The sequence below is a fragment of the Culex quinquefasciatus genome, chromosome 3 (assembly GCF_015732765.1).
Source record: "Culex quinquefasciatus strain JHB chromosome 3, VPISU_Cqui_1.0_pri_paternal, whole genome shotgun sequence".
Taxonomy (NCBI): Eukaryota; Metazoa; Arthropoda; class Insecta; order Diptera; family Culicidae; genus Culex; species Culex quinquefasciatus.
Genome location: NC_051863.1, coordinates 171,466,479 through 171,479,514, shown reverse-complemented (window position 1 = coordinate 171,479,514; position 13,036 = coordinate 171,466,479). Strand labels below are relative to the sequence as shown.

The window sequence follows — 13,036 nt, the reverse complement described above, 5'->3', positions numbered from 1 at the left end:
TTTTTTATGCCTAAATTACAAAAATCTGTATTTACTGATTTTTAAAAAATGGTTGTTCCAAAATTCCACCAATTTAGTAATAGAATAAAACTTTAATATGATTAAAAAGCTTAAATCTGCTGTTAAAAATTTCAAAATGTCTTCTAAAGTTTCGAATTCAACATGAGAAAATACAGATTTATTTTTAAGAAAATACAGATTTCCCAAAAAATAATCTGCCATCGTTGATCATGAGACATATTTTTGAAATGTATGTCTCTATGCTGTGGTGAAAGTTTAAAGGGGGGAGGGCAGGGGGGGGGGGGTGTACATTTTCAACATTTGAATGAAAACCAAAGTTTAAAAATGCATTACCAATACAAATTGCTCAAACATGCTGAAATTGACTATCATGCATGAAAAATGGATATCAAATTTTATTCAGTGGATTAGGCTTCCATTTCTATTAAAATTTCGAAGTTTTTTGAAAATTATATCTTTTGGGCACCTTTTTTCGCGGCCACTTTTGAAGAGGAAGGGGCGTGGTATACACTTTGAAAAATATTAGTAACGGCCCTAAATGTTTGTATTAAGCTTAATGATTGAGAAATATCAGTCTGATTATTGAAAATAAACAGCATTAAAATATAACAAACTCAGTCCTGCAAACAACTATGACCTCAACTTCTTTCCAGTGACTGAACATGCTAACAGTTTGTCACTCTTGTTACTTATCGCCATCAAATAGCCACCATTCACCAAAACCATACTAGCACTACTGAAAAAACAGCGTTTATCACAATTGTGTTTACCTGGTCCTAATGGGTCACAAAACAGTTTAGCACAACATCAGCAGTCGACAAATCACTTTGCTGCTGCTGCTGTAGACATGTTCGTCAATGAAGCCCGATGTGCGCTGAATAAGTAATGTGGTCTTAGATTTGTTAGTGCCACCGCCAACAAGCACAATCTATCCAAACGAATGCATGATTGATGTGTACATCGTGGTCGTCCCTTAAGGCCATTGCCACGGTCACCGCTACTACGTCCGTTGACACTTGGAAACGGTCAAGAACCGGGGCATCTTCGATTGGAAATAAGGTGACATTTGCATGTCGAGAGTTTGTCGATAAGGTGTAATTTACGACGTCAAAGTGAACGGCTCCTGTCACCACTTTGTGTGGTCTGATCGTTTGAATTATGGCGAATCAAAAATTCATCCAGTCTGAATGACCCAAATTGGCTGAAGTGATTGAAATTCGAAAACGTGTGATGACCTGGCAACTAGGTCGAGGTCGCCGCTGAAGGCAATTCCCAGAACTTGGCGATAAGTTTCCGCGAGTACAATCGCCGAGGAAAATTCCAAACTTGTAAGTTGACAAAGAAGATGTTGCGAAGCTTGAGTTACGAGAACAAAGCGGCCGAGATGATGTTCCAGCTGTAGTGGGACCAATTCGTTTCAGTTTGCTGTTGACAATGCACTCCAACGGCAGAAGTGCTGCCAGCGGGGAATCTCTTTGTACCACTTCTCTCCGGCTCTTGAGCAATCAGCTGACAGGTCGTGAAAGAAGAGGAAGTTACTAAATTGGTCAAGTTGCACGGTAAACTGTGGAACACTGCAGGAAGGATAGAAAGGCAAACATTGCTTGAGTACCGACTAGTTTTTTTGCAGTCAGCAAACGCAACGAATTGTTTAGTCGGCGATGCTTTTTTTCTGGGTATCCACTTGTGTGAAATTATGTCATCGTGAAATGTTGTGGTTGCAGCAGAATAAATAGAATAAAAACACTTGAATGATAATGATAACTGGACATTGTGCTTAGTCAGTTTGGTTTACAAATAGTGGATTGTGATTTGTTTAATTTCCTGAAATAACCTTGATGGCATTTCACTTATCAATTTGTCGCCGTCGTGCTAACGTGTCGCACGTGCGTTTTGGGCCAAATTGAGTTAAGAACGCTATTCAATAAAAAAATAAATAAAAAATATTCAATAAAAATAAAAAAACTCCGTGCATTTTGTCACTTTTCATATGAAAAAAGTTTCAATCATGTTGTGCTAGCTTGTCACTTCCTGAAAATTGATGTAAGAGCCACAACTGGTCAAAGGGATTTCAGGTCAGAACGCGTTTGACGCACGTACAAGTTAGACTACCAAAAACATTTGAGCAATTCTCTACGAAATCGTTTTTTTTAGAATTTTAATTTTTGTATTTTTTAATCCGACTGAAACTATTTTGGTGCCTTTTGTATGCGCAAAGAAGCCATTTTGCATCATTACTTTGTCCATATAATTTTCCATACAAATTTGGCAGCTGTCCATACAAAAACAATGTATGAAAATTCAATAATCTATATCTTTTAAAGGAACTTTTTGATCGATTTGGTGTCTTCGGCAACATTGTTGGAATTCGAGCGAGAAGAAGGAAAGCATTTCTCGCTCGCGAACGAGGGAGAGAACTTGTAGGTTCTTTTCTCTTCTCGCTCCCGCTCGCATTTTCGTTCGCGTTCTCGCTCTCGCTGCGAGCGCTCGCGAGCGCCTCGTGCTAGCCGTTCGTCCCAAGCTAGCAATTTGTTTATCAGGCTTATGAATACGAACCAGGCGATGGTATAGAGGTATAACTTCAATCGCTGTGTTGTTTTTTGATCGTTTCTAACACGTTCAACTTCTCGCGAACGGGCAATTCTGGCTCGCGAGAAAGCCCGTTCGCGAGCGGAGGAGAGCACGGGCAATCGGTGAGTTTCTCTCGGCAGCTCGAGACTCGCGGCGAGAACTCGAGAGAGAGAAAATTTTCTCGCGAGAGCGCGATAATACCAACACTGTTCGGCAAAGTTACACGGTAAAATTTTTTTTGGTGATTTTTTATTTAACTTTTTGTCAATCAAAATTGATTTACAAAAAATCACTATTTTTGATTTTTTTTATTTTTTGATATGTTTTAGAGGACATCAAATGCAAACTTTTCAGAAATTTCCAGGTTGTGCAAAAATCTTTGACCGAGTTATGAATTTTTAAATCAATATTGATTTTTTCAAAAAATTGAAATATTGGTCGCAAAAAGTTTTTAAACTTCATTTTTCGATGAAAAATTAAATTTGTAACCAAAAAGTACTGCAGTGAAATTTTCATAAAGTGCACCGTTTTCAAGTTATAGCAATTTTTAGGTAACTTTTTTTGGAAATAGTCGCAGTTTTTCATTTTTTTTAAATTAGTGCACATGTTTGCCCCCTTTTGATAAAATATTTTTGAATAGCTGATAAAATTCTCTATATTTTGCTTTTTTGAACATTGTTAATACGACATTGCCATGCAACGGTTTAAAAACATGAAAATTGATGTTTTCCGAGTCTAACCCAAACGATCCACCATTTTCTAACGTCTATATCTCAACAACAAATGGTCCGATTTACAATGTTAAAATATGAATTATTCGTGAAATTTTACAATCTTGTCGAAACAATATTTTCAAAATTTTTAAATAAAGACTAACATTTCAAAAGGGCCAAATATTCAATATTACGCCTTTTTAAAATTAGTCTCGGCTTAAAATTTTTGAAAATATTGTTTCACAAATGTTTAATATTTTAACATTGTTAATCGTAAACATTAGAAAATGGTGGGTTGGGGGGACTCAGAAAACATCAATTTTCCTGTTTTTAAACTTTTGCCTGGCAATATCTCAGCAACTAAGGGTCGTATCAACAAAGTTCAAAAAAGCAAAATATAGAGAATATTCACAGCTTTTCAATATTTTTTTTTTTCAAAAAAGGGCAAACATGTGCACTAATTTTTAAAAATGAATTACTGCGACTATTTTAAAAAAGTCACCTTAAAATGGATTTAACTTGAAAACGATGCACTTTATCAAAATTTTACTACAGGAAGCTTTGATTGCAAATTTGATTTTACATCGAAAAATTAGGTCGAAAAATTTTTGCGACCGATATTTCGATTTTTTGAAAAAAAATCAGTATTGAAAAAAAAATCATAACTCGGGTAGGGATTTTTTGCATAACCTGGATATTTCTGAAAAGTTGGCATTTAATGTCCTCTTAAACATACCGTAAAACGGGGTGACTTTGATAGCTGGGGTGACTTTGATAGGTTCGAGATTTTTCCGCAAAATGAAGAGTACAAATTAAATACGTACGGAATGGTTTGGAATCATACTGAAAACTTTTCATAACAAATTGAAAAGTTTGAAAAGTTAGTTAACTATTGATAAGAAAATGAAAATGAAAGGCATTATTCCAAACTTCTCAAAGTGTCACGATTTTCTCAATGAACATGATTTTGAATCGAAAAATGGAATGCATTTTCGGATTTGTTTGAAAATTGTCCACTATGAGAAGGTAAAATAATTTTGTAAATATTAAATAATAAAGGTTTTTAAAACATAATTCAAAAAAATCTCCAAATTTATAGGCAATTTCAGTTGAACAAATTTCATATAAAATGTGAAAACAAGTGATTCGTGTTTTGAACTCAGTTGAAACGGCAATATAAATCGATAATTTTATGAAAAATACTAGGTTTCAAAAATTTCAGGCAAAATTTCGCCTTTTATCAATTTTACCTAAATTTTTTATGAATTTTACTAAAAAGCTTATAAGCTTAGTTAACTAAATATAAATATCGATTTTTTTTCTTGCAAACTATGTCAGCAACCTTAGTGATGGTACATTTTACGTAAAAATAAAGTTTGAACACTTTTAATCTGATTTTAACAAGAAAAACTATGACTATCAAAGTCACCCCGGAATTTAAAATGAGAATTTTTAACGTATTTATTTTTCTAAAGATTATAGAAAAAACTTTTTTTCAGAAATAGTGCATGGACTTAGTGTGGCCTACCCCAGTACATGATTTAAAAATAATAATCTTGAGAAAAACTTTTCCAGTTGGGAAATATTCCAAAAATAAATTGAAATCCTATCAAAGTCACCTCGGGTTACGGTATCAAAAAATGAAAAAAATGTGTTTTTTTGCAAATCAAGTTTTAGTGACAAAAAGTTAAATAAAAAATCACCAAAATTTGTTTTTCCGTTTATCAAATCGATCAAAAAATTCCTTCAAAAGATACAGATGCATCATTTTGGTATGGACAGCTGCCAATTTTGTATGGCAAATTTCAGTCGGATTAAAAAATACTAAAAAAATCGAATGGCCGAAATCTGAGAGAACTGCGCATTTGTAATAATAACTCGAGACTCCAGCAACCAACTTCAACCAAACTTCAGGACAATGCGCATAATGGTCAGCCAAACAAAAGGTATTTGTTATTGTTGACATTGCGTACTCTAGTTTTTGTATATTCAAGGTCAAACGTCATAAAGCTGCATACGACAAAATAGCATGACGACGTCGAATTGTTGAATATTTAGGGAAAAAACATGCCACGGCGTGGCTGGAGCAAAATATTATAAACCGAGATACGTACAAAGTTGAGTTGTAACGGCCTGATTCAGAGTTTGTATAAATCAAAATATTCTACCGGTGTAAATCGCGTTTTAAAATTTTTAATTTTTTTGTACGGATTTTTAACAGCGTTTCCCCCAGGAAAAAAGGTGTCCGATCAGGCTCCAATTTTTTCTGGGGGTTCTTTGGCTGAAATAATAAGACCCGTATTTTTTTGTTTGACCATTAGGCTGAGCTACGCTGTGTTAGGGTGGTCCGAAAAATTAACATATTCGTCGATTTTTGCAAAATCCCATTTTTCAAAAAATCATAACTCCGCACCATTTCAACCGATTTTAGCTGTCTTGGATGTAAACAAAAGGATATAAGATGGGCTTTTAAGGAAAAATAGTAAGATGTTTAAAATATCTAGCCTAACATTTGAAAAGGTCGAATGAAAACTTAAAATGCTGTTTTGAAGGTCTCGGGACCAAAGAGCCTTTATCTGAAAATATGTTCATCAGACTCCTCGGAAAATTATGTTTTTAATATTCTTAGATACGATTTTTTAGAAAATAAAAACCGTGTTTTTCGACGCGCCGCGCGCAAAAACGGAAAAATAATAAAAAACTACTTTTTTACTAAAACTGTGATAACTTTAAAATTTAATCGATTACCGATACCTGTTTGGGTACCAAAAGTTGCGGCTTTCAAGACAGCTAAAATTGGTTGAATAGTGCGGAGCTATGATTTTTTTTTCAAATATGGCCATCCTAACACGGTGTAGGTCACCCTAAAGGCCAAAAGGGGTCTAATTATTTCGAGCAAGGATCCCCCTGAAAAATCAAGAGCCCATTGGAGAGAGTTTTTGTGGGGAATTTGAGTTTGTAGAACGTAACCCTGCAAAGTTACAAAAAAAAATTGTTTTAAATGAAAAAAAAATACCTCTCAGAAAAGTAATATTAAATAACATTACAAATTTTTGAGGGTTGAGTATCAGGAAATGGCAGCAATTTTAAAATAACCTTCTACTACTTTTAATGAAAAATAAGTTTTTTAAGTATCAATTTTACCCAAAAGCCCCTTTGACACCAAATTTTGATCTCTTCACAATTCCGTGCTACAAACCACTGAAAATCGTGTCTTAGCTCAAATCCTGAAAAAAAAGACAGGGATCGTACCACCCCACCGTCACGAGATATCGAAAAAATGGACCGCGGAGTCGTCCACCGTCGGAACCACGAATTGTTATTGGTTTTATACAAACAATAGATTTTCTCTTAAATCCTTCCAATTATTTTTGAACAAGACTTAGAGGACTTGACATTGATGGAAATTGTGAGAACACTCCATGACAACATCAAGAAAATGTAATTTTAAACGGGACAAGTGATTCTTCGCTGGTACCCATCTTGAAACACTGAAAACAGTTCATCAACCCTGATTTAAATGCATACTGACTATCGCAAAGATCAAAATATGATCTTTATGAATCTTGATGCAGCACCCTGAGTCACTTGCAGTAGATCACGTAGCCCATCACCGTAGTAGACTCGACTTGCTCAAAGAATTCGCCGCTTTAATTTGGAATGGCACCTTTCGAAACGGTCGTATAATTAGCGCAAAAGTAAAACAAAGCACTTTACTACAGACAGGTTACCACCCCTCCGCTAGAGCAGATGTTGAGCTTGGTCCAGTGCCAAATCTATTTGCAACCAGTTTAGTATTATTGGGCACTTTTACCGATGGTGGCGGACTGCCCTTCTTAATCTTGCGGATTTTTGTGTGAAGGCCACTAGAAGAGTTCCAACTGGCTGCCGTTGCAAGTCGCATCGTCAGTTTGAAGAAAATGCAACCAGTTGCAAGTGACGGCTGATGGTAACGCACATCCAGCGTCATCCGATCAACTGGGGGAAGAGGGTGGGAGGGGGCTGACGGTCAGCAGCGTGAAATCGCGTATCGAAAATGGCCCACAATTGGCCACTTATCGACCGTGAGTGTTTGTGGTTGTGTGTGTTTGATTAGCTATAGAAGGCGTTCAACGTTTATCGTGGGGGTGCAAATTTGAAAACGTTTTGAGGTGATCTATTTGGCCAATGGTGGTGAATTATTGCATTTTCTACGAAAAGGTGTTATCAAGATTGAAAGCACCGTAAGCACCATCGCATCAAACAGTTCTTATATCTACATTGCTTTTAATACTATTTTTTATATTTTTATATAAAAGAAAACCCACTTTTAATTGCTCTATCCAAATTCAACCGTATCCCATTGATTGTCGGGATGTCACCTCTGGACAAGCTTCTAACCCGTACGAATCCCAAACGAGTCCGGTTGCCACATGGGCCGAGTAATTGATTGGATTAATCAACAACTGGCGTACAGTACGCTGAGGCACGACCGCGATGACTGCAGCAGTATGTTCAACTGGTTTTGGCGTGTTTGTACGAACGAAAAATCACAGATAAACAAAATTTAAAGGAAACGGATTCTGGATTGCTTAAATATCATTGTAGACTATTTCTAGTTTTGGCGAAGACATTTTAAAACTTTGTTGGGACCACTCTAAAAAAAACTGTACTATCATGTCTGTTTGTCTGTGATATATCTATGTACTGGCTGATATATTTCAAGCCCTAGTCTAGCCGCGGTCGACGGATTTTTATTTTGGCGCTTGGTTTGATAACCGACTGACTGGCCTAAAGTGACGTGAAACTGCCAACAAGTGACGATAGAGTGGGAGGGAGACAGCGAATAATGCAATTTCCTGATCCACCGACAAATTCAATATATTCGCAGATTTGCACATGCGAATGGGAACCAGACATAAAAGGGCGGCGATTTTCCCAATGAGAAAAATAACGATCGATAGCAACGCTGAGTAATTCTGGAGTTTTTCAGAAATCACTCTAAAGATTTAATTGTTGCTATTTAAATCAACAAAAATAAAGCAAGCCTTAATATTGAAATGATCAAAAAATTTATCCATTTCATATAAAATCCTGGAAATGTATTTTGATGAAAAGAACAGAATATTGCACATTTGTATTATTTTTCACATTGAAAATGACCAATAACTAATTTTTTTCTACATTTCATGTTTTTGATATAAACTAAATGCTTTTATTATCATACATTTCAAAAAACATTATTCCATGTGGGTAGTTCTCCACGAAATCGCCAGAATTAATACATTTCAAATTTTTGTTTTTTTTATTACTTAGCTCTAACTTTTAAGGGGCCTTCCCTATGACCAAAAAAGTTATCATACAAGGTTTTTTTTGTTTAATTTTTGTAGAAAATTTCAGTTTTTGGTATTTTTTAATAGAGCAATTTTCTTACGGAATCGTTTTTCCAATATTAATTTTAAGTCGGCTGAAACTTTTTTGGTGCCTTCGGTATGCCCCATGAAGCCATTTTGCATCACAAATAAAAAAAATTGGAATCACTATTAACATTTTAAAAAATTCAAATATTCTATATTACAGCCTATTTAAATAATGGAGATTATTTGAAAATTTTAAAATATTAATACCAACTTTCGAAAAATGATATTTTTAGTTACTGAGCAATTCTCTGATATTTCGATAATTCGATTTTTTTTGTATTTTTTAATCCGGCTGAAACTTTTTTGGTTCCTTTGATATGCCCAAAGAAGCCATTTTTCATCATTAGTTTGTCAATTATATGGACCATTAGGGTGTAATATCAAAATCGATTTTCCAGCACAGCACTTTTTCAGTTCCTTTTGGGGACCTCAACAACTCCCCAAAGTTTGGGACCGATTGGTTTAGTCCTCACTTTGCGCAAAGCGATTCAATTTCTCATATAAATTTGTATGGGGAAACATTTTTTTGGATTTTGATATTTATCAAATCCACGGTTCATGCTATATCAAAACCGGACTCATTTTCGGATGCTCTGGAATGCGCTCTACAACATTGCCGAAGAGAGTATGGTGCTAACTTGCTCCTGAAAGAAGATATAGTGTCCTCAAAACTTGTCTGAATCGTGATTTTCGAGCAAAAAACACGTTTTAGAGGAGTTTTGAACACGCTGTATCTTTTTTTAGGGGCAAGCTAGCACTATACTCTCTTGGGGAAAGTTGTACAGCACATTCCAGAGCATCCGAATATTGCGCGTATTCCCGAGAAAGACACGCGGCAAACCAGCCTCGAAACGACGCGCCGCACTTTCGGCAAATGCGCGCTGTCAAATCCCATACTGCGCGTTTTGTTTTTGTTGATCTTCTTCTTCAAATCGCCTGGCATTGTTGTCAGGTATATTTTATGTTGCCCCAAAAGTGTAGAAAATCGCTGGCAACAATGTCTATGGCATATTCTGAAATGCTGCGCGGCGTGTACCTTTGAAAGAAACGCACAATATAAGTCCGGTTTTGATAAAGCATGAAACGTGGATTTAATAAATATCAAAATCAAACAAAAAAATGGTTTTATCCATACAAACTTATATGGAAAATTGAATCGCTTTGGAAAATTTGAATCGCAAGCTTTTAGGAGTTGTTGAGGACCCCAAAAGGAACTGAAAAAGTGTGAAAATTTAAATCAAGACTAACATTTTAAAAGGGCCAAGCAATGAATATTACGCCCATTTAAAATGGTAGTCCTGCTTTAAAAATTTTCAAAATATTTTTTTCGAAAAGATCGGAAATTTTCACGAATGTTTCATGTATTAACATCGAAAATCGGACCATTAGTTGCTTAGATATTGTCATTAGAAAATGGTGGGTTGTTTTGGTGAGAATTAGAAAACTTCAATTTTCGTGTTTCTTATTCTTAATGCGGCTCTATCTCAGCAACCCGAGATCCAATCTTCAATGTCTCTTAGACAATTTTATAGCAAATTTTCTAAACTTTTCAAAAAAATATTTTTAGAAATGATTACTCATGGTCACTATTTTTAAAAATCGAAAAACAGCAAATATTTCGCTAAAATCAAACTTTCGGTGGCTATATCTTGAAAACGGAGCCCTTTATCAAAAAATCTGTTAAGTACTTTTCGATTGCAAATTCAATTTTGCATTAAAAAATAATGTCAAACTTGTTTTTGCATGAAACTTCGATTTTTTCCAAAAATCACTATTTTTCAAAAATTCATAACTCGGCGGCAGATTTTTTGACCATGTTTTTCTATGGCTCAAAAGTTGTGGATTTTTGTCCCCTAAAACATAAAAAAATCTCAACAATCAATAAATACGTATTTTGGGAAATTGAGTTTTAGTAAAAAAAAAAGTTGATTAAAACATCTGCAATTTTATTTTCCATGTACCTATTTTTTCTCAAAAGTTCTCAACAATATCCCGAAGACACCAAATTTGCCGAAGACACCAAATTGACCATAAAATTCACTCAAAAGTTACTGTTGTTTGAATATTTACATACCATTTTTGTATGGACAGCAGCCAAAATTGTATGGAGACTTGTAAGGGTGAATTAATGCCGCAAAATAGCTTATTTGGTCATAGGGAAGGCCCCCACAAAGTTTGATCCAAATCAAAAAATACAAATAAAATCCATTTCCGGTTTTGGTAGAGAATTGCTCATTTGAGAAGGGCTCAAGTTATTTGAATATTTTTGTATTTAGTAATGCCATGGTCAAAAAGTGATCAAAGACAAACTTGTGGGATATTTGACGGGCTTTCTGAAAAAAATACACTGAAATAAAAATACACTCCAATTCTACGAGATTTTTTTATTTTTAAGTTTAAAAGTTGAAGGTTGATGTAACGATTTTTTATTCGTTAATTTTTTTTTTGAGCAAATGGCCAGAAATGTTAAAAAAGAAAAATGCAGGATGGTATCTTTAAAGCCGCTGTATCTTCACACGAATTGGACAAAAGACAATGGTCAACATGGAGACTTTTATGAAAAAAATGTCTGGGAAATCGATTCCCACTATCGGTTTTTAAATTTTTTGACGTAAATGATTTTTGTATGTTTTTTTAGGAGGGACATACCATCCTGCATAAAAAATCGTGCCAACACATTAAAATTTAACTTTTCAACCTTAAAAATCGGAAACTCTCATAGAAGCGGCGTGTATTTTTTTCAGTGTATTTTTTTTTAGAAAGCCCGTCCAATTGCCTACAAGTTTGTCTTTGTCTTTGGCTTCCAGATATTTAAATAACTGACGCCCTTCTCAAATGTTATTTTCGAGTACAATTGGCTCCATAAACACAAAAATGACTTATATATGCCTAGAATAACAAAGGTCCATTGAAATCGGAGAGGGTCGGTTACAAAAGTACCAGAAAAATCTTGATTTGAGCTGGAATTGCTCATACAATTTGTTTAAAAAAAAAACCAGTCGGCTAAACTGACCATACTATAGTCGCTATTTTTTTTGTCCTTTAAAACACATTTAAAATTCATCAATTGTAGAAAATATGAGTTTTGTAAATTGAGTTTTTGTAAATAAAAAGTTACCATCACAGAGGTGACATTGGGTCTGGGGGTCGAGTCATCATACAAAAATGAAGAATTTGTTTTGGCCCAATCTCATCCCACAGACCTAAAGACGGTATTTAAAACATCGACAAAGAAATCTTTACAATTCCAGCAATTGACCCATTTTTGCTTGAACGGGAAAATTCAATTCTCGAAATCATGAATTGTATTCCTGAATTTGAGAACCACGAAGAAATATATTCACGCACCATACTCATGCATAAATTCTTTCGTGGTTCTCAAATTTAGGAACATATTTCACGATTACAGGAATTGATTTTTTCTGTGTATATCAATTGTATTTTGTATTAAAATCGGATCTCATTAATAAATTTTATCAAATAAATTAATAAAATACTGAAATGATAAATAAATTAATGGCTTACAATTTAAAACATCGTGAAGGTATTACCTCCAATTAAAAATACATTGTTCATTAATGAAAGCTAGCCTAGAATAACAATTAATCCTAATCTAGAAACAAAATGCATGTTCACAAGTTATACACCTAACAAAATCACCCGTATCATCCCAATTTTCCTCCCATGCTCGCCGGCGATACCCGCTAGTGCTAAATTGAAAAATTACCTGATAATATCACAATTGATGCTATTAGCATAAAATTGCCACTTTTGGCCGCCGGTTTGCTCATCTCGACCTGCTGCTGCTGTAGCTGTGTAGCTTCTGGCTGTTGATCTGGTTAGCTCTTCCTCTGCTCTTCCAAATTCTGCTGAATCAGCCGCGATCTCTCTCTCGTTCACACTCACTTATCACACCACATCCAAATTTTGGAAACTTTTTCGCCTCTATGCTAGCACCGGGGGACAGTTGAAAATGTCACTTTTTTTTGCAATAAACCCGACACGGTCAACTTCCGGCCTGTAATCAAACGAGTTGTTCGTCGTCAAAAATTCAAGCTTCTTCGCTAGAACTTTGAGAAATCTCTCTCAAGTGAAGAGTACGTGGCTAGCAATTTGTGCCGTGTCGAACGCCGCCGGATGTGGCACTTTGGGTGATCTTGACCACTTTGGCGCGTAAGTGGCGATAGGGGATAATTGACGAGGTCAGTTGCCCGCGGGTTGGCGGCTTGATGCGGACAATTTGTTGCAATTGAGGTTAGGGAGCACATAAGAGTTCAAGGTTGAGGGAAAAAGGAATCAACAATAAGATATGGGTAATTCTCTACCAACTCA

At 35.3% G+C, this 13,036-nt stretch overlaps 2 protein-coding genes across 2 annotated transcripts in view; one reads left to right on the top strand and one right to left on the bottom strand.

The window, feature by feature from the left end:
- The window catches only part of LOC6044069 (opsin, ultraviolet-sensitive), a 219,143-nt gene that overhangs the window by 45,652 nt on the left and 160,455 nt on the right, over positions 1-13,036 (top strand). The gene's annotated exons all lie outside the window — the stretch shown is intronic.
- Positions 1-13,036, bottom strand: part of LOC6044075 (putative carbonic anhydrase 3) — a 59,722-nt gene that overhangs the window by 37,765 nt on the left and 8,921 nt on the right. The window contains exon 2 of the mRNA XM_038260132.1: positions 12,432-12,722. Within this exon, the coding sequence (XP_038116060.1) occupies positions 12,432-12,495 (64 nt within the window). The 5' untranslated portion in view covers positions 12,496-12,722. The remainder of the gene's footprint in view (positions 1-12,431; positions 12,723-13,036) is intronic.